The sequence below is a fragment of the Lampetra fluviatilis genome, chromosome 44 (genome assembly GCF_964198595.1).
Source record: "Lampetra fluviatilis chromosome 44, kcLamFluv1.1, whole genome shotgun sequence".
Classification (NCBI taxonomy): domain Eukaryota; kingdom Metazoa; phylum Chordata; class Hyperoartia; order Petromyzontiformes; family Petromyzontidae; genus Lampetra; species Lampetra fluviatilis.
In genome coordinates this window covers 4,791,092-4,810,310 of record NC_136318.1, presented here as the reverse complement: position 1 = coordinate 4,810,310, position 19,219 = coordinate 4,791,092, and the positions used below count along the sequence as shown (strand labels likewise).

At 54.2% G+C, this 19,219-nt stretch overlaps 1 protein-coding gene across 14 annotated transcripts in view; it reads right to left on the bottom strand.

Moving 5' to 3' along the window:
* Nucleotides 1-19,219, bottom strand: part of HUWE1 (HECT, UBA and WWE domain containing E3 ubiquitin protein ligase 1) — a 95,178-nt gene that overhangs the window by 11,449 nt on the left and 64,510 nt on the right. For 8 of the 14 annotated variants that reach the window (XM_078876536.1, XM_078876544.1, XM_078876542.1 and 5 more), the window contains 23 exons: nt 18,744-18,846; nt 18,500-18,610; nt 17,956-18,065; nt 17,660-17,825; nt 16,738-16,969; nt 15,905-16,095; nt 14,941-15,030; nt 14,050-14,201; nt 13,422-13,461; nt 10,622-10,732; nt 9,490-9,819; nt 8,918-9,224; nt 8,278-8,375; nt 7,509-7,753; nt 6,834-7,122; nt 6,413-6,512; nt 5,701-5,946; nt 4,851-5,301; nt 4,080-4,587; nt 3,345-3,478; nt 2,292-2,448; nt 1,648-1,783; nt 874-1,076 (listed from right to left, as the gene is read on the bottom strand). In XM_078876536.1, coding sequence (XP_078732662.1) covers nt 874-1,076; nt 1,648-1,783; nt 2,292-2,448; nt 3,345-3,478; nt 4,080-4,587; nt 4,851-5,301; nt 5,701-5,946; nt 6,413-6,512; nt 6,834-7,122; nt 7,509-7,753; nt 8,278-8,375; nt 8,918-9,224; nt 9,490-9,819; nt 10,622-10,732; nt 13,422-13,461; nt 14,050-14,201; nt 14,941-15,030; nt 15,905-16,095; nt 16,738-16,969; nt 17,660-17,825; nt 17,956-18,065; nt 18,500-18,610; nt 18,744-18,846 — 4,510 coding nt within the window. The remainder of the gene's footprint in view (nt 1-873; nt 1,077-1,647; nt 1,784-2,291; nt 2,449-3,344; nt 3,479-4,079; nt 4,588-4,850; nt 5,302-5,700; nt 5,947-6,412; nt 6,513-6,833; nt 7,123-7,508; nt 7,754-8,277; nt 8,376-8,917; nt 9,225-9,489; nt 9,820-10,621; nt 10,733-13,421; nt 13,462-14,049; nt 14,202-14,940; nt 15,031-15,904; nt 16,096-16,737; nt 16,970-17,659; nt 17,826-17,955; nt 18,066-18,499; nt 18,611-18,743; nt 18,847-19,219) is intronic. The other 6 variants (XM_078876541.1, XM_078876549.1, XM_078876547.1 and 3 more) reach the window with 3 other exon arrangements.

Here is a 19,219-nt window from a genome sequence, read left to right as displayed (position 1 = left end):
TGAGTATGGGTGGGGTGAGTGTGTGCGTGTGGGTGGGGTGAGTATGGGTGGGGTGAGTGTGTGCGTGTGGGTGGAGTGAGTGTGTGCGTGTGGGTGGGGTGAGTGTATGTGTGTGGGTGGGGTGAGTGTATGTGTGTGGGTGGGGTGAGTGTGTGCGTGTGGGTGGGGTGTGTGTGTGCGTGTGGATCGGGTGACCGTGGGGGTGTTTGGGTAGGGTGAGCGTGGGTGTGTGTGCGTTGCAGTGCGTGTGCCGATGAGTTGTAGGTGTTCGTATGTTGAGTGTGTGTGACAATGAGGGTATGCAGGTGTGTTCGTGTATGCAGGTGTGTTCGTGTATGCAGGTGTGTTTGGCAGTGTGTGTACGCGATAGCGTGCCAGTGGGTGTTTCGGTAAGTATGTTTTCATGTGTGTGTGCGCGTTTGCAAGGGCGGGATGTGTGTTTGTGGTTGAGTGCAATGAGCATATTTCAGTCATATTAAGAACAATCAAGAACACAAGTTTGCAATGTTAACTCGTACATCATTACTTAATACTTTATTTCTGAGTTATTACTACTCAATACCAAAAGGATACATAATTCCACTTTAAAATTTAAATTAAATAGGCTGGATGACATGACATCGCAATCTAGAATGACCTGCCCCACCCACCATTGTGGTGTATTGCTGGGTGGGCCAGAGGCGGGGGGGGGTGGGAAGATTTAGAAAGTTACCCATTGATTCAACTACCTCGCTAGACGGCAAGATAAAACCAAGCCGGCCAATCTCTGCATTGCAAGCTCAGCGTGCAAACCGTTAACAACCGCGGCAGCCAACCAACCCACGACGCGACCACGTGCAGCAAGGCCGTCATTCGGCGGTCTCAGCCACTCACTCTGCCGGACGCTCTGCTTGGCCTTTTTGTGCGCGCGCCGCGCGGCGTCGCGAAGCTGTATGATGACCTGCAGGATGCGCAGGAAGAACTTCTGGCTCGACGTCTTGGATGTGAGCAGGGACATGGAGGGCAGCTGGAGTTCGCGCCCGGCCAGCGACCGCTTGTTGCCGGCCACGATCACCACGCTCTCCGACATGTCGAACCTGCCGAGGAGGGGCGAGATGACGCCGCCGCGCTCCGTGTTACGGTCAGAGCCGCGCGCACACCGTAACACCATTGCTGTTGTCTAACCACCTCGTGCCTCCACACCCTCCCCCACCCCCCGCCTTCCCTAAGGAGTGGCAGATTTAAATCGTTTTGCTGAGCAGTCTGTCCAGGTGTCCTATTCGAGATGATTTGCGTTAATATCTTGATGTTTGTTTTGGTACTGTGTGCACTTGGAAATGTCCAAGGTAAGCCCACCCATTATTTATAATGTGCGCATGCAGAGCTTTTTTCGCACCGTACGTAGCTAACTGCGTGAATCAAAGGTACATGCATATGCAATCGTCCTTGGAAATGTTTAATAATTGGTAACGGTAGCGCTTGCGCAAGGTGTGTTGAACGAACACGACAAACGACCACACGGACGCGCGTGACCGTTCTGAATAAAACATGGAACAAGACGATAGACCAAAAACGGACATGACAAACGAACCAAACAGCTACCACGAACAAGCCAGACGACCGATTAACGCCACGAACAGAGTCAACGAGCCAAGGCAGAGGGCGCACCTGCTCATCATGAGCCCCTTCATGCGGGCGGCGTGGGGGTGCTCCTCCGTGCTCGTCGCCTCGGGGGGCCCACACTCCTCCAGCTGCTTGCGCGCCGCTTCCAGGTTGTACTCGCGCAACTCGGCCAGCAGCATGCCTGCCCCACGGCGCGGGGAGAAATGTGGGTGGGGGGGGGCAACCACAGCCAGGGTCATTGCGGGCGTGGCGAGGTTCGCGGTGGAGGTGGTTGAGTGGGCAACGTGGTGGTGATTCTAGATTAGAAGTTTTCGTGACTGCAAGGGTCCATACTGTTTTTTTTCGGTAAAGTCACGTTACGTGACGTTACGTGACTTTACCGAAAAAACCAAAGAGAACGTGGTGGTGGGTTGGGTGGGAAGCATGGTAGTTGGGTGGGAAGTGTGGTGGAGCTGGTTGGGTGGGAAACGTGGTGGTTGGGTGGGGAAAGCAGGGTTGTGGTGGTGGGGTGGTTGGGTGGGAAGAGCAGCGGTGGAGTGAGGAGTTTGGTGGAGGTGTTTGAGTGGGAAGTGTGGTGGGTATTGGGGGGTAGTTTGTTGGCATATGTGGTGTTAAGTTGGGCGAGTTGGAATGGCTGGGTCGGATTCTGTGGTGGAGGTGGCATGGCGGTGGAGCGCTGTGGGCCGCACCGATCTGCTGGCAGATGGTGTGTCCGAGGTGGCGTGCGCCAAACAGCAGCAGGCGCAGCACCGAGTCCCGCGTGGGGCCGTCTCCGCGCGACAGCTGCAGCAGCAGATTCGCCGCGTCCTCCAGGCCCTCCTCCGAGCAGGAGTGTGATGTCAAAACCTGCGGCCCGGGTGACACGCATACAAATTAATGACCCGAGTCGACGAATATAACACGACGAGAGCCAGACGTTGGCTTGCATAAACTAACACATAAGTCCATAATCAACGTTTTTGGGTTAGATCGCGTTATTTATAAATGTGTCGTAACCCTCCACCACCCGACACGGCCAATCAGTAAAAAAGTGTCACGTTGACAAAAGACAAATAGTTCACTACCACCGGTGTGTTGAAGCGTGAAACCACAACATTTACAATTTTTGAGTACGACGTTTCGCTGGTAATTGCATCCAGCATCATCGGGCAATTCGCTGGATGCAATTACCAACGAAACGTCGTACTCAAAAATTGTAAATGTTGTGGTTTCACGCTTCAACACACCGGTGGGCTAAAGCAATAAACTATTTGTCTTTTGTCAACGTGACACTTTTTTACTGATTGGCCGTGTCGGGTGGTGGAGGGTTACGACACATTAATAAATAACGCGATCTAAACCCAAAAACGTTGATTATGAATAATATTGGTCACGAAAGCCTACGTGTTAAACTAACACACAAGTCGTGAAGATGCAAGGTTTTGGTTAAATAAAGGAGGTATGAATGACAAGCGCCATTCTCTCCTTGTCACGAGTCGGGGTACAAGTTTGAGTTGAATCAATAATAGATCATTATATATTGGTGCCGAATGATTCTGTACGCTCGCATTTTCACCGTACTGTCTCGTGTATAACGCCCATGTCGTTTGCAGCGCACGTTACTGCCTGCAACGTAGTGTATACGCTTCGATCTATGATCTCTTCTAACAGGTGAATTGGTACCAGGCAAAGGTAGCTAAGGGTTAGATCTTCACATTCCTAGAGGGGGACACAGAGGGGTAAGAAGGAGACCAGACGCTCACATCGACAGCAAGTTGCAGCTGTTTCTCGGTGAGGCCGACGTGGGCCACGGTGCAGTCAAAAGACATCGCCGGCGAAGCGACCTCCGTCCCGACATCGATTGGCTTGCTGCTGGCGCCCGTGCTTGCCGACGTGCCTTCGGAACAAAAAAACATGAGCGACGGTTGTGAGTGGGCAAAGGGGGCTCAACTTGGGCCTGAGTCTGGGTCTTAGGCGATTTCAACTGGTATCTCAGGAAGTTAATGCTCTTGGTCTGGTCACCAACGGCTGACAATAAAAATATGGTTCTCACTTCATTTGCTCGATTCCAGCCACGAGAATATTATCGATTAATTTACAAATGCTCAAAACCCGGTTTATAAAAAAAGGTGTATAAAATACTTTCATTGAAGAAGTGACTTCAGAATATTCTTTGGTTCTTTCGGTAAAGCCACGTGGCTTTATCGAAAGACCCAAAGAATATGAATTTCTGCAGTCACGAAAGCTTTAAGTCAAGATTTGACTTCAGAATGTATTCTACAAAATCCTCTTACAGAGTTGCTCTCTGACATGGAGGAGCACTGCTTGCCAATTTAATTCCAAATCAAACATCTTTCTCCGACGACAACCAAGTAATGCTGTAGCGCAATTTGAGAGATTTAAAAGTGCAAAAAAAACCTAATCAATATTAGAACAAACACTTCAACATATTTTCCCAACGACCCTAAATAACCACTGCTCGCGCTGGCGCCCCTCACCCGTGCTGGCCGGCACCGCGTGCGGCGTGGGAACCTCCGTGGCCTTGGCGCCGGTGCCGTCGGGCAGCGCGATGGACACGAGCGACAGCAGCCGCAGCAGCTTCTCGGTGAGCAGGGAGCTGCGACGGATGGTGCCGTGCGCCAGCATGTTGAGCAGCTGGCCCAGCGGGGACGACTCCAGGCTGCTCTGCCCCGACTCCGACTCGGACACGCCGGCCGGCAGCGCCCGCACGGACGCCTTGCCCTTGCGGCTCACGTTCATGTTGTCCAGCTTCACCAGCAGGTCCCAGAAGTCGGTGGAGATGCTGGCGGGGAGACACGCGAACGGGGAGGCGGCCGCGGAGGCCGAGGACCCCAAGGAGGCGTTCGACGGGGAGACCAGCGCGCCCGACAGACCGCCGGGCGTGGCGCCGCTGCCGATGCCCCAGATGGTGAGTTTGGAAGATTTGTCGTCACCGGCGGGGAAGCCCTCGCGAGGCTTTATCTGCGTGAAGTGGCCCGGGAAGACCTGCGAATCGCACAGTGAGCGGTAAAATACCTTGCGTCATGGAAAATGTATTACAGAACGGCTTCTAAAGTTATTTCAATTGGCCTAATTTACTTCAATAGGCCCCATAGATCATACAAGGTAGGACAAACGAGATCGGCAAGGCAAATGCGGAAGGGAAGCAATGATTCATAGATTCATAAATGTTTTACAATGATAACACAAGTATCTAATCATGAGTATATAATGTATTATATACGGCAAGATAGCCTGGCGGTGCTTACCTTGGCGAGCTGCACCAGCGTGTCGAGGACGTGACGGCACACGACCGGCGCCGCCTGTGGGTGGATGTGCACCGCTGTGCCGCAGCCGGCGCTGTGCCGGTCCGAGTGCTTCCTCCCGCCGGCGCCCGGCGTGCCTGGCGCCGCATTGATTGTCGTGGTGCCGCTACCCCCGCCGCCTCCTCCTCCGCCGCCTCCTCCTCCGCTTCCGGCGCAGCTGGGCGTGACGCACACGCTGCCGGCACCCTGCGATGCCCCGCTGCCGGCGCCGCTGTTCCCAGAGCTGGCGCTGCCACGCTGGATCTGGAAGATGTTGGTGCGGCAGCCGAGGGCGGCGTCCATGGAGACCGAGAGCCACGAGAGCTGACCGGTGGAGGCCGAGATCGTGCCGCGGCCCTCCAGCGTGTCGTGCGTTGAACTCAACTTGCGCTTGCCCTTCTCGTCAGACGATTGCCTGCGCCGTCAGACACGGTGGGGAATTAAGCACATCGTGCAGGGCACTGCGCTGTGTGACGGTAGTTGTGATGGTGGCAAGGGCAGTGGCGACAGTGGTGGCTTGTAGTGGCAGTTGTAATGATGGTGATGCCTGCCACGGTGGTGACGGCAGTGGCGTGAGTGGAGGCTGTGGTGGCGGTGGTGGTGGCAGGACTGCCGGGGGTGTTATTTGTTGAAAGTGAAAATGGTGAAGAGAGCAGCGGTGATGGTTGGTGGCTGTAAAGACAGCGGTGACAGCGACAGAACCGTAAGTGGCAGCATGGCGGCAGAACTGAACACAACAGGGGCGATGTTCAGTGGTGGCGAAGACGGTGGTGCTGGTGGTGACGGGCGTAAGCGATAGTGATCATGGCAGCACCTGGGACCCTCGAGACACAGTTCGCTCTCGCTGCTGCGCTGCAGGATGGAGAGCAGGCTGCGGATGACCCATCCACGTGTCGGCGTGTGGTAGCACAGGTTGCGCAGCACGCGGTGCAGGCGGCTCGTGTTCAGCTTGGGCTCGTCCACAAAGAGCAGCACCAGCAGGCAGGACAGCGCCTCGTGATCCAGGAGCTGGCGCCCGCGCAGGCGTAGCCAGCTGTCCGTGGTGTTGGCAGCTGTCGTTCTGTTTCGCCAAAGAGGATTGCAAAGTAACAGTTGATCGGGTCCAGCGTTGTTGCCGCAACGTGCGTGGCGGAGGAGCCCGGTGTGTTTATTTCAGCTCGCATTCAAATTAAGCAAGCAGTTATACACCCAGAGACGGATAGCGGAACGCACGGATCGGGGAACTAATGCAAAAAAGAAAATCACATTGTTAAGGAACATAAAGTGGGCTTGGGTAGACCACATCATGGCGAGAAAGGATGATAGCCAATGGACGAGACTGGTGAGGCAGAAAACTAAGTCTTCATCAAGCAGTGGATATTATATTTATTCTCTCTCCATGTTAATTTTCTCAATGTGTTCTAACACACACAACGATGACCACGCTGACACCTGCATTGATGCCTCTGTATTGCATGGTGCATCGGGAAGGTAATGACGACGAAACGAGAAAGAGGTGTGGGGGATAGGCTGGAGGTATCACCCACCTGGCCTGGTTGCTGTTGCCCCACTGGAATCCACCTCCGCGGGTCATTGTGAGGCGCGTGTACTGCACCCCACGGCTCCCGCTCAGCCTTCCTGTCAGCCCTGTTGTGTGGACAATGGGGAAGGGAGGCACAGAGCAAGCGGAACTTGAAACCCTGTTTTCATAGGCGATCATCGACACGCTCCACGTGCGTTCAGCTAGAGCAACTGGTCAAGAGTTCCATCTGTTGACGACTGCCATTCGCAATGCAAGGGCAGCAGTGATCACAATTTTTAGAACTGCTTTGTGTTTAGTTTGTTGTTCTTCCCCCGCTCCTCCAATTACCAAGGTTGCCTACGTATGGTTGCCACTAGCGGTGCTAGCGGTGCTAGCGGCAACGAATCACGACCCGTCGACTGCCCACCCCCCCCGCCCCCGCTCACCGGTGCTGCGCAGGATGGCGGAGAGCGCCGACGAGTTGCTGTGCGAGAAGAGCCGCTCCTGCATGAGCTGCCGGTGCCGGGCCTCCAGCTCGCGACGCAGCGCCTGCGCCTCGGCCGCAATGTCGGGCGGCAGCACGGCGAGCACGCTGTCGTCCATGTCGGCCAGCACGCTCTGACGCAGTGCCGACGGCAGCGTCTGGATGAAGGTCACGGGGTCGACTGGCGCTTCCGGGTTGGGGTTGGCGGCCATCTCGCGCCGCTGCTGCTCCGCGCGCTGCTGCGCCAGCACCTGGGTTAACGAGAAGGTGCCGGTCGCGGTTGCACGTGGATGCTTAAATACTGCCGCCACTCGCTCTCTGGATGATGGCTGGCAGGGCTGGAACACCGATGAAAATGGATTGTTGATGCAGTCGTTTGCTCAATTGATCATTAAAATTTCAAGTAAAATTTATGCTGGTGATAAAACTATATTCCGCTAATACGCAGACCAAAACGGCACCAGGAAAATGGGCAATTTGGAGACAACGCACATGATACGGCGCAACACAAACTAAAGACGAACAAAGAGTAGTACATACAAGACAGTACAATAAGACACGACAGTGCACATAAATAAGACAGTACAAAAAACAGGAAGGCTGCTTATATAACAACACTACCGCACTCCACACCTACCTCTTCCTGGATGGAGGGCGGCAGTGCGGCGAGAAACTCTGGGTTGACCTCGGTGACCCCCTGCTGGGTCGTGGTGGCGGTCGAAGAGGGGACGGCGGCGGTGGCCACGGAGGAGGAGGGGCCGGCGCCGCCGGGCGGGCGCGAGGGCGGACGGATTCCCAGCTGGTTCTGCAGCACCTCCTGGCGGATGTCCTCCGGCAGCGCTGCGAGGAACGACGGGTCCACTCCCTCCGGGAGACTGATTCCTGGTGACGCCAACGGAGCAGAGCGTGGGGGGTGTGCGGTGGAGGAGCTCACTTGAGCGGGCCAGCGTGGCCAAAATGAGTTGGCGGCGTTGTGCGCTTACCGCCCCCATATATACGCGTGGGTTTTATCGGGGCGCTCTCCGGTTTCCTTCCACGCGCATAACAATGACAAGAAAATGAATCGGTCCTAATGGCCCAATTGCAGGTGGCCTCCTGAAAAAGTCCTGCGACTCACTGAGACTTACCAAGATGCATAAGTGACATTCATTGTAAAAAGCATTCGTCCAGATTAAAGATTTCATTTAGGGGTAAGCACCTGATGATGCAAAACCTAAAATATTCTCCAAATAAAAAAATATAAAACACAGGACCATTATACCTGACAACGGCTTTCATAGCCCATGAAGAGCTCACACATTGTCTGTGACCTAACTGGGTGCTACCAAGGTTTGATCGTGCAGCTAGCAACCCGTCAAGAGCCAAGTGGGTTTGGGGGTGGGTAGTGTTTGGGGTGCGAGCGGTACCAGCAAGGGGATCTTCGCTGGAGGTCGGTGGGGTGTCCTGTGGGGTTCCCTCGCCCGGTGTTCCGGACTCTCCGCCAGATGGTGGCTGATCTTCAGAGCTTGAGTCGCACGCGCGGAGCACACAAACCGCATCGACGGTTAAAAAAATAAAAACTTTTGTAGCTTTAGTGGACAGGACTTCATAATTCGGGGCGACCCCCACGAAGGTTAAGGCAGGCACGAAGCTGCGTCTTGTGTGGAGGTGCTGAAGCCACCAAGGGCAGAGGACACGGGGAGGCGTGATTTACTGTGTAATGGAAGCGAGTTTGAATCCCCATGCCATTTCCTTTGGTATGTAATTTACAGCAGACTACACATTAGTGATATTACAAAAAATGTGGTAACTCCTGATTCTCCAAGTAAAATATATGTGTTAACAATGCAGGCTTTTATCTGTTACAATAAGGCAATTCTTCAGACCCCCCCCCCCCTTAACTATCCACAGCGATATTTAGCAGGGTCAGTTTACTGACCATGCGCCTCCAAAGTCTACCAAGTCATTGTGGGCACTGGCCACAGACACCTCCGTGCCACCACCGTTATCAGTACACACACACACACACAACAAGAGGGGGGGAGTGGTGGTGGTGCAGTCAGTTACCGTTCGGCTGACCCCTGGCCCGTCCCCTCCGTGCCGGCTCCTTCTCCGCCTCGCCCCGCCCCATCGCTGGCACGTGCCCTGCGCGTGGCCGCCGCCGCCGCCGCCGCCACCACCGGGCCGTCCTGCCCATCGGCGCCGCCATCGTCGGCGCCGCCGCCGGCCCCGACGGATGCTGGGCTGCTCACTTCCATGGGGGAGCCGCCCTCCAACTGGCTGCTCACGCCCGTGAGCGCGTCCGAAGCCTCCGTGCGCTCGGACACCTGCGAAGCTGCACGGGCGGCGGGACGTGCGGGGCGCAAGCGGAGCGCTGCTTAGCAGGCGCATGCGACAATGCACTGATTAAAACGCGTCCTTGCACTCGCGATACACGCATCAAACAGAAAGAGACGAGGCGATTTAGACAGTGCGCGCATCGTTTACGGAGAACTTTTCGCACCGTACGTAGCCAACCGCGCTAAGCGGGGTTGGAGAGGTGGCGCGGTGGTTGGTGCAATGCGCCATGATGCTGACAAATGCACTATCATCAGCCGTGAGCTGAAACCACATCCCCACGGCGCTCGTGCACGACTCACATATCGTGTGCGCAGGAGAGGTCTCCATTTGCTGCCCGTCGGACGTCAGACCCGGGAGATCAGAGGTGGCGACGGGAAGGTTGTTGGAGGCAGCGCCGGCCAGGTCGGAGGTGGAAGTGGCGAGGTCAACGGGCTGCTGCGTGGGCGCAAGAGGTGGGATCGGCTGCTGCTGCTGCTGTACGGCAGGCAGCGGCACTGGCAGCGCGGCGCCCTCCGGGGTGAGAGGAGCCAGCACCTCGGACAGCGCCGCCGTGGAATCGCTGGACGCAGAGCCCGAGGGGTCGCCTTCCGAAGAGGAGTCTTCAGGAACGCCGTCGGCACGCCGTCCGGCTAAACGCGCACGGACCGACACTCTTGGTCAGTCAATACCTCGCCTGTTATCCAGGAGGTCGTGGATTTGATCCCCAACCCCGACACCTGTATATTTAGAGTTTGCATGTTCTCCCCGTGGTCGTGTGGATTTTCTCCGGGTCCTCCGGATTTTCCCTTCACATTTAGAAACATTTGTTTAGAGTATTTGGCTGCTATGAATTTCCACGTGATAAGCCACTTCGTTGAGCTATCATTTGTGGCCAGGTCCACTGAGCTATATAAGCGATATCGCTCAGTGGGCCTTACTTGGTAAAATTAAAAAGTTTATAGTTTTTCTATAATCGCAGTGTGCTACACAGTCCGTGTTAGCTTCCACCTTCCACTTCACCCACCCCGAGTAATCACATCCAGTACCGCTTCGTGAATGGGAACGATATAGGGCAAACAGTGACGCTCTTCACACGCCCACATGCATCAAAAGCGATCCCACGAAGTCCGTACTGCCGCCACCCAACGCCCCACCTCGGGCACAGCACCGCAACAACAACCGAGAGTGAAGGGAGGGGTAAACTGTGGACCCACTCAAACATCCTCATCACTGGGCATGAAAGATTTGCATGTGGATTGGGGGGGGGGGGGCATTCATCCAGCAGTGGATTGATCATGACTGATGATAATGAGGGCCCAAACTTTATAGGGCGATCGAGTCAGCGAGGCTCTCCTGGATAAACGTACGACGCGAGATATGGGAGGGGAGACACGCTGAGAGGGAGGGAGCGAGTGAGCGGTGGGGGGGGGGCTCTGTGGAGGTCTCACTCACCGCGAGCCTCGTTCTGTGTGTTGATCGCCTGCATGGCTGCCTCGGCGATGGAGGCGGCCATGCTGCTGATGGCGTCGGCCGCGGCCGAGACGGTGCTGGCGAGGCTGGAGACTGCGCGCACCGGCAGCCACGCACGCGCCATTAGTGAGCAACACCCACGAGCTAAGCTAACTGGCGCGGAAGTAGGAGGCTTTCGTGATACAACTGTGCTCTTCCCAGCTATGGCCGAGACCAAGCCAGATTGCTCACTTCAACTTCTGAAGATGTCCACAGCTGTGCGTGGTGAATGCTCGAGTGAAGAAATTTCTCAACACACGGCCTCACACTGAAGACCATACTTGGTGACAGCCAAGTTAATGGGTGGCAGGGCGCTGTTAGGGAGTTAAATGCTGGACCTGTTCAGATATCAGATATTCACTCACCACTGATGTTAACAGTGGCTGCGAATCAAACTCAGGTCGCTGGGTTCACAGCAGAGAATGCCAACCACCGCGCCACCGCTCGGCCATGGATTGTGGGCAACAGGAATTTATCAGTGAACCTTGTATTCATCGGTGGATTTTTTTTGTCCGGAGAGAGAGCACGTAAACATACGGCTCAGCACGGTGACTACGGGTAGGGGGGGCCACAAAGAGAGAAGAGTGGGACAGAGAGCAGCTCCTGGGATGACACAGGCGAGGCTCCGGGCAAGGCAGTAGATTATATAGTTCATCTCCACTCGCTGGGCAAAATCCCTGCCCGCAGAACTACAAAACCTACTACCTCACCCTGCGCACTCGCACGGCTAGCAGGGTGGAGGGAGGTCGGGGGGGGGGGGGGGGCGACTTTTAACTCGCCCGCAACGAAGACGCAAGGCAGCTCCCGCTCAAAGCTGCGTTCCTCTCCTAGGGCGCACGCTCAACACGGTCAGCAGTGTGTGCAGGATGTGCAGGTGTAAGGGTTGTTACTCGGGTTGGAAGTGGGTGGACATAAAATGCTGTCTGTCTACGTGCGTCTGCTTAGCGTCTCCCTATGCGTACCTCCGGGTCTCTTACTGTGTCACCGTTTATGTCTATGACTGCCTTAATGTGTTTTTTCATGTGTCTTTCATTGTCTGGGTGTGTCTCTATCTATATGTCTCGCTCCATGTCTCTGTGACTGTCATTTTACATGTGTTACTCTCTATCTTGTTGTGTGGGTCTGGTGTCCAACTGTCCTCTTAGCATTCTGGGTCTATTTCTTTTCTCTTTACATCTGGATATTTGTCTCCTGTGTCTTTGTCTGGGTCAGTATCTCTTCCCATGTCTTCGGGAGCCCGCTTACTAATGAGATGGCTCTGATGGTCAGAGTTGAAGAGTGGTTGAAGATGTGGGGGGACGGGATCCTGGGAGCTGATAAAACGCTTCAATTAGCGTATAGCTTCCAAAACTTTACAAAGCTTGTTAAGATCCAGGGAAACCTCTGTTTTAGTGTGGAAAATACTATCACGGCTCCTTGTGGCATTTCTCAGTGTGGTATTAGCTCGGAATAACAGATGTCCGCTACTGGCTTTGAAAATTGTTCTGCACTTGCAATAAAATCAGGCAGTGCTTCTAAACATTACTACAGACGGGATCAACAAATACAACTGCTCTGGCTCAAACTGTTACCAAACAATACTTTGCTTATGGATGTCGACCAATACCAATCTTGTGGCACATCGTTAACTGAACGACACAGGCCATGCTGCAGATAAAAATTATAACAATTGAAAGCCTTTATCAATTCACTGCTGGATGAAGGCCTCCCCACGTGTTGGGGAGTTTGTCAAGGGGATTGTTTGGCCATACTTCACCACACTGGTCAGTGCGGGTTTGTGCCGGGGGAATGAAGGACTGGTAATCACTCGCCACGGGTGGTAGCCGGGAATCAAACTCCGGTGTCCGGATCTACAGCGCGGGCATGCGAACCACCGCACATCGCAAACAGCCGTTGCTGCTGCTAAAAAGAACCCTCCCCCCCCACCCCGCAAACCACACGTCGCTGAGTTTAGTGAAACAGCGCAGGCAGCGCGTCGCGTTCCGGCCCAGTGCAACGCGACCCACAGTGACACGACACGCAAGCGGGCGAGACCGGCGCAGGCGAGGGTTTGAAAGGAGAGCCGGCAGACAGCGTGCCGCCTTGGGAAAGAGAGTAGATTGTACAGTTAACTCCCAGTTTGGGTGTGACCCTGAAACTATACAACCTACTACCTCATCCCAGGGCGCACTCATCGCTCCTCTTCGTCCGCGCGGTAGGCGCACGCGCGGCAGGCGGACACTCGTTTCGCAACACAGGCCTTGCAGGCATAAGCGTTGAGCATCAACACACAAGAAATGCCATAAATTAATTCAAATGTCGAGTCGAAAGACCTTGAGTAATATTTGTTTTCTACAAAACCAGCTAATGACAGCATGTCTGTATAACAAAGAGGCAAATATTTTCGTTATCAACGTCAACTTTAAGTGAATTACAAATTACAAGGACGATGGGGACGAATGGGAGTACCTTTCTGCAACATTTAAAATTGGGTCCGTGTTCTGTGTTACCAAAGTGGAGGCAAAATATGCTGTTGACTTCACAACTGCATTTCCACGACTTTGTAGCAATCACCCACACGGCTGACGTTTGTACTCCCCAGCTCAACATTTTACGAAGTGGCCAACACGTTGAAGGAATACTGCATGCCAAATAAACGTATGGACAATCTGTCGGATGGAGAAGCAGACAACCGAGCACATTGAATCACCGATGTTAATACCCACACTCAGACTGAGGAATGAGAAGCCAAACTACAACGCACCTGTGGATACGGAGCTTGAGGACACGGCAACTTCACTGCCCTGCAACAAACAAAATTTTGCAGAATGTATTATCGTAGAGATAAAAATTGTTGAACAAAACATTTGTGTGATTTAAAGCTATTTAACCGCCATTACTGGGATTCATAATAAAGGTTTTTGTTCGCTAAAGCCTACGTGTTAAACATTACTGTGATTGCACGGAATTCTCACCAGTAGGGCACTCGCCCATATACGGTCACACACATGTAATTCAGCACTCGCGATACAATGGCAGTGCAGTCAATGGGTTGATGACAGAGGTCGCAAACGGGTTTTGATTCCTTACCCGTACCCGGCCGCACCAGGGTCGCAAATGTACGGGTAGGGAACGGGTACCCGTACCCGGCCGGGTACGGGTACCCGTTCCCTACCCGTACCCTACCCGAAATGAGTGACAAACGGCTACTCACCAGTGACTCACGGCCTACCCGTACCCGGCCGCACCAGGGTCACAAACGGCTACCCGTACCCGGCCGGGTACGGGTAGCCGGGTATCGGGTAGGGTATGGGCATCGGGTACCCGGTTGCGACCTCTGGTTGATGATCCAATCTGTGTCGACTTGGAAGAACACAGGCAGCGGCGAGTACCTGTGAGGCCTCCTTCTCGCGGTCCTCCTTCGCCCTGACGTCGGCCTTCTTGGCCTCCTCTTCGGCCTGCTGCCGCCTCCGCTTCTCCCTCCTCTCCTCCAGCTCCTCGTCACGCAGGGCCTCCAGGTGCTGGATGATTGGCAGCTTCACCACTACAAAACACAAAGAACCCCGCCCAACATGTAGTCGTCCTCAAAGTTGTGGGGCAAGTGCTGTTAGTTCGTAGCACAGTGGGCTAGGCACTACACTACCGCTCCCCAACAACAACCGCCACTCGCCACTAAGTGGCGGTGACGTCACCACGACGCTTGTGCCAGGCTATGCGCACCTTGAGGCCACGTGAAGTGTCGAACGCCCGCTGGCAGGTCACGGAACAGACCCAGGTGCCACGGGTCGACTGACTGAGACGACTGGCTGATGCACCACCTGTGCCCCCCTACTGTGCCAACTGTGCCAACCGCTCCCCACACACACGAGGGCTCGCACACTTTCACACACACCATGGTGTGTGACTGTCACTCGTGATGCACAAACGTACCCAAAGACATCCACAAACATCCCTCACAATCGCCTGCACAGACTGTTGATGTGGTGTGGCCAATTTGAGCTCGGATGCCTCTGTCTCACCAGTGCTGATGTTTATTGCACTGCACACTATAGGGTACTCGTTTTTAAGGCCGAATCAACCTATGGAGGGGGGCCCAGAACCAGTTCAAATACCTGGCACCGATGTTGGCGGTGGGAACGTTAATCAAAAACAACAATCCAAAAAAATATATAATCAACCACAATACAAAAAAATTATAATCAATTAAAAGGCCTAATTGATGGCATCGGAATCGATTAGAATTCGTGGGTGGTGGAGTAATCGTTGCGAGCTTTGCTGGTTACCTGCGACGCAGCCGTGCGTGCTTTCCCCGTCCAGGACGCGGCACTCCTCTGTCCAGCGAGCCAGCGCCGTGGGGATGCTCGACAGAGTACCTGCAGAGAAATGCGCGCAAGGTGAGCGGGAGACACGGCCGGTCTTTATCCCTGCCGCAAGAGGTCACTCCTCAAATCCACACGTCAATAAACCGCCAGATCTTTTGTCATCATAGGTAAGGCGTTTGTTTAACCGCCACGTAATTTTTTTTTACAAACATTTAAGTTACTTTCATTAATAGCCATGGATATTGGAAGAGAAAAATGGAACACAATTTGAAGAGTGTGCAAATGAGCATGCATGAGGTGCATGAATTGGGGAGTTGCACATGGATTGGAGAATATAAGCAAGTTAGACACATGACTGTTTAGGAAAGTGGCCTTTTGAGCAGGACGGGTCGCGAGAAGGGATTGTCTGACCGGTGACCAGAAACTACTACAGCCAGCGTGGCAGCCAACACACTCCAGCGGCTTTTGGCTGGCCATCGGACGAAGACGGTCAGCACATAGCGCACTTTCAAATGCACTTCTGTGGCTATCTGGAACGCTCTTCCTTCCAATATTAAGAAGCCACTGGAGCTATGTACTTCTATATCAAGATTGAAAACTAATTTATTTTTCACTGCTTTTTGTGTTTAGTTTGTTGTCCTTCCCCCGCAACTCCAATGAGCACGGTTGGCTGCGTCCGGTGCGAAATAAGTTCAACGAATATACATGGAAAGGGAGTTATATAATTAATTAATGTGCAGGTGCTAAACTCACAGTAGCCAAGTTATCAAAGATCTAAGAAGATCAAAAACAACAGAACCCGGAGACAGGACCAATAATACAACAGCAGGAGCAAGAAACCCCCCCCCCCCCCAACTGGTCATGAAGACAAAGGAGACCGAGGCAGAGGGGGGGGTGGGAGAGTCACGATGAGTTTGACAATTACAGGAGGATGGGCCGGACTGGCTGGCGTTGGTGGTCTGCTCGTGGAAGAAGTCTTCGAGGAGGTCGTCCTCGTTGTGCGAGATGATGTGCACGTCGTCGTTGCCGACGAGGAGGCGTGTGCGCCCGCGGCCCTGCACGGGGAGGCTGCTGCTCAGCTGCAGGATGTCGGCCGCCGCCGACGGGCCCAGCAGCCTGCCGCCCCGCACAAAACGGCAACGATCAAACACCATCACCCACCCACCCCCGTGCTAGTCGTGCAGACTGTTGGCGAGCGCCTGTGAAGGCCGCCACGACACTCGAGGAAGTGGTGCGGGCCGCCTTTGCCTCTCCAGTGCTGACGTTTACACACTCGACCAGTGGTTGAATTGAGTCGAATTAGCAGAGGCCAAGGAATGGTTCGAGATATTCGCCACTGACGTTGACTATGGCCGGGAACCACACTCGCGTCACCGCTGGGGTTTGTAGTGCTGTGTGCGAACCACTGCGCTAGTGCTCCACACACGCATGCACACACAAACGTGCAAGGTCGCGCGTCTTGTTTATCATCATAAAAATAAACCACGAGATGTCAACTTCAGAGAAATCGGTTGATCGTGATCTTGGTGACCAAAATTGTTTCTATTTTACGAATCCTTACTGATCATGCGCATGAGGATTAAACCTCCTCCAGGCGGCGTCTTTTCGGTAATAACGGCGACTTATCGATTTTATGCGCATTCTTTTCATAGCAGTCTTCAGGTAATCACGGCGAACTGGAAAAAACCCACTCGTGACGCTTCGCGGGGTACCAGCAAGTCACATGCGTGTGCGTGCGCGCGCGCGTGAGCGCCGCACCTCTGCAGGATGAGCGGCGCGTTGGGCTGCCGGTTGCCCGGATAGTGCACGTGGATGGTGTGCCCGGCAGAGCTGGTGAAGGAGCGCGCGCCGCGCGTGTTGCGGCTCACGGCCGCCGTGCCCACGAGGCGCGACGAGCCCGGCGCTCCCACGCCCAGCGCCCCGTGGTCAGACTGCCGCGTCAGCAGCGGGTGGGAGGACGGCACCGTGCCTGGCGCCGGCGGGATGTCGGCTGCGGAAGGGAGAACACGGGTTGAGAGCCGGCGGTTGGCAATCTGTGCGCCGGTGTAAAACAACCTCTGGCTCCCCCCCCCTCCTGACCCCCTTTTTATGGTAATTGTTTTTTACCCTGGCAACAAAACTGACAACTTTTTTACAAGGAGTCATGTTTGCATTGACCACAATACCTGCAGCCATAATGCAAACAAAAAACATAACTCTGATAATATATGCACTGTCCTTGAAGTTGATTGGTCCACACCAGAGACTGCATTATGACTGCAGGTATTGTGGTCTATGCAAACATGACTCCTTGTAAAAAAAAAGGTGTCAGTTTTGTTGCCAGATAGAAGGGTAAAAAACTAATTATCATATTTTTTACTGGCAAATGAGGTTCCAATGGTGTAAATGCTTACCCCTTTTTTAAGTTCGTTATTTTTCCCCATACCCTTTTCCCCCCCTCCCATATAAACAATCATTGCCTTCGTTCGTCATCCCCATCTGGGTGGGGTAAGCGAGCCCAATTCTGCCCCTTCACGAAGCCCTGCCACGCCACATTCGGGCTGCTGTTGTTGTCCGCGGAATTTCTGTTCCCCCTCCGTTGTGATCGGCGCTTTGCACAGGGCTCTCGTTGAGTTGTAATACAAATAAAACAACCCCTGGGCTCACCCGTCACGTGTTGACGCGACCGGTGGGGCCTTACCGCTCGTGGGGAACATGGTGTCGAACTCGATGATGAGGTCGTCGTCCTGGTCGTAGCGGAAGAGCGACTCGTCGACGTCGTGCAGCTCCTCGTCCAACTCCATCTCGGAGCCCTCCTCGTCATCGTCCTCCTCATCCTCCTCCTCGCCCTCGTCTCCTTCCTCGTCCTGCGGCACAAACGCGCGAAAGGCCGTCAAGCGTTTCACCGTCTCGCCGCCGACCGATTGAGCTTTTTTCCACCAGACGAATTTGATGCGATATGTGCGACGGCAAAACTGCCGGCCCACGTCACGTCACCTGATCGTCCTCCTCTTCGTCCTCCTCGCCCACGTGGCTGTCGTCGTCCTCGTCCTCGTTACTGCCGCTGCTCTCCTCCTCTTCCTGCGTGTGTTCGTCGTCTTCAGGGTCTGGTGGGCAACACAAACGACATACATCGACCGGGCTCGAGCGGATGACATTATATTCTTAGGCTTTTTCGGTAAAGTCACGTAGGTAAAAAATTTAAATTAATAAAAGTAAAATAAAAATAAAATCACGACGTTTCGGAGGCAACACAAGCTTCCGTCTTCAGGTGGAACCGTCACAGCACGATTGCTGTATCAAGTGAGAGAAATTCCAAGAAACAGTATTTGTATATATACCGGTAAAGTCACCTACCGAAAAAACCTAAGAATATGAATCCTTGCAGTCACGAAAGCTTCAAATCTAGAACGGATGACATTCGACGATGGCGTATCGTCTCGTCGAGGAATCGGCGGGGTGGGGAGATTAAAAGTGAGCGGGAGATTGTATCCTTCCCGGTTTCCGGCACGCGAGATTAAGAGTGAGCGGGAGATTGTACCTTCCCGGTTTCCGGCACGCGCTTGGCTCTGGCCGAGGTTGGAGGGCGCCACATCCATCAGCACATCCTCCTGAGACTCGTCCTCCACAGCGTGACTTGCGTCCGACTGACCTGCAGGCCCCCGGAAAACAAATGATTACGTACCGGCAAACACAAACCAGCACCCCACATCTTTGGTCGTTTTCGTCTTTTTCCTTATTTCCGCTCGGTTTTCGTCACACTGCGATGTGAGAGTGCGTCTCACCGCGGTGGATGATGCACGCCTCGGCCAGGATGTCGGTCACGTTGTTCATGTCCTCCCTCTCCAGGAGCTCCCCGATCAGCTCCTCCAGCTCGTTCTCGACCTGCTGCACCACACCACGTGTCACGCTGCGCCACCGCCACCGCCACCGCACCCGCGGCCAATCGCGGAGGAGATGGTCCCCCCGGCCCTTGTGTCCCCCACCCCAAATTACTCAGGAAAAAATAGAGAGATCACGCGTCCACGTCTCTCGTCAACGCAGCATTAAAAAGACACGTGTTTTATATCGTGTATTAGTTTGTCCCAGACACATGGCACCGACATTCCCCGCACACATTTAATATTGCTCCTGCTTCGTGTCCGTGCCGCAGCCTGCGCTCCCCCACCTCCACCTAAAAGCCTTGCGAAACCCCCCCCACTCCACTCCCGACCCATCACACCCCCAAGGAGCCCGGCCCACGGGTTGAGAACTGCTGGTC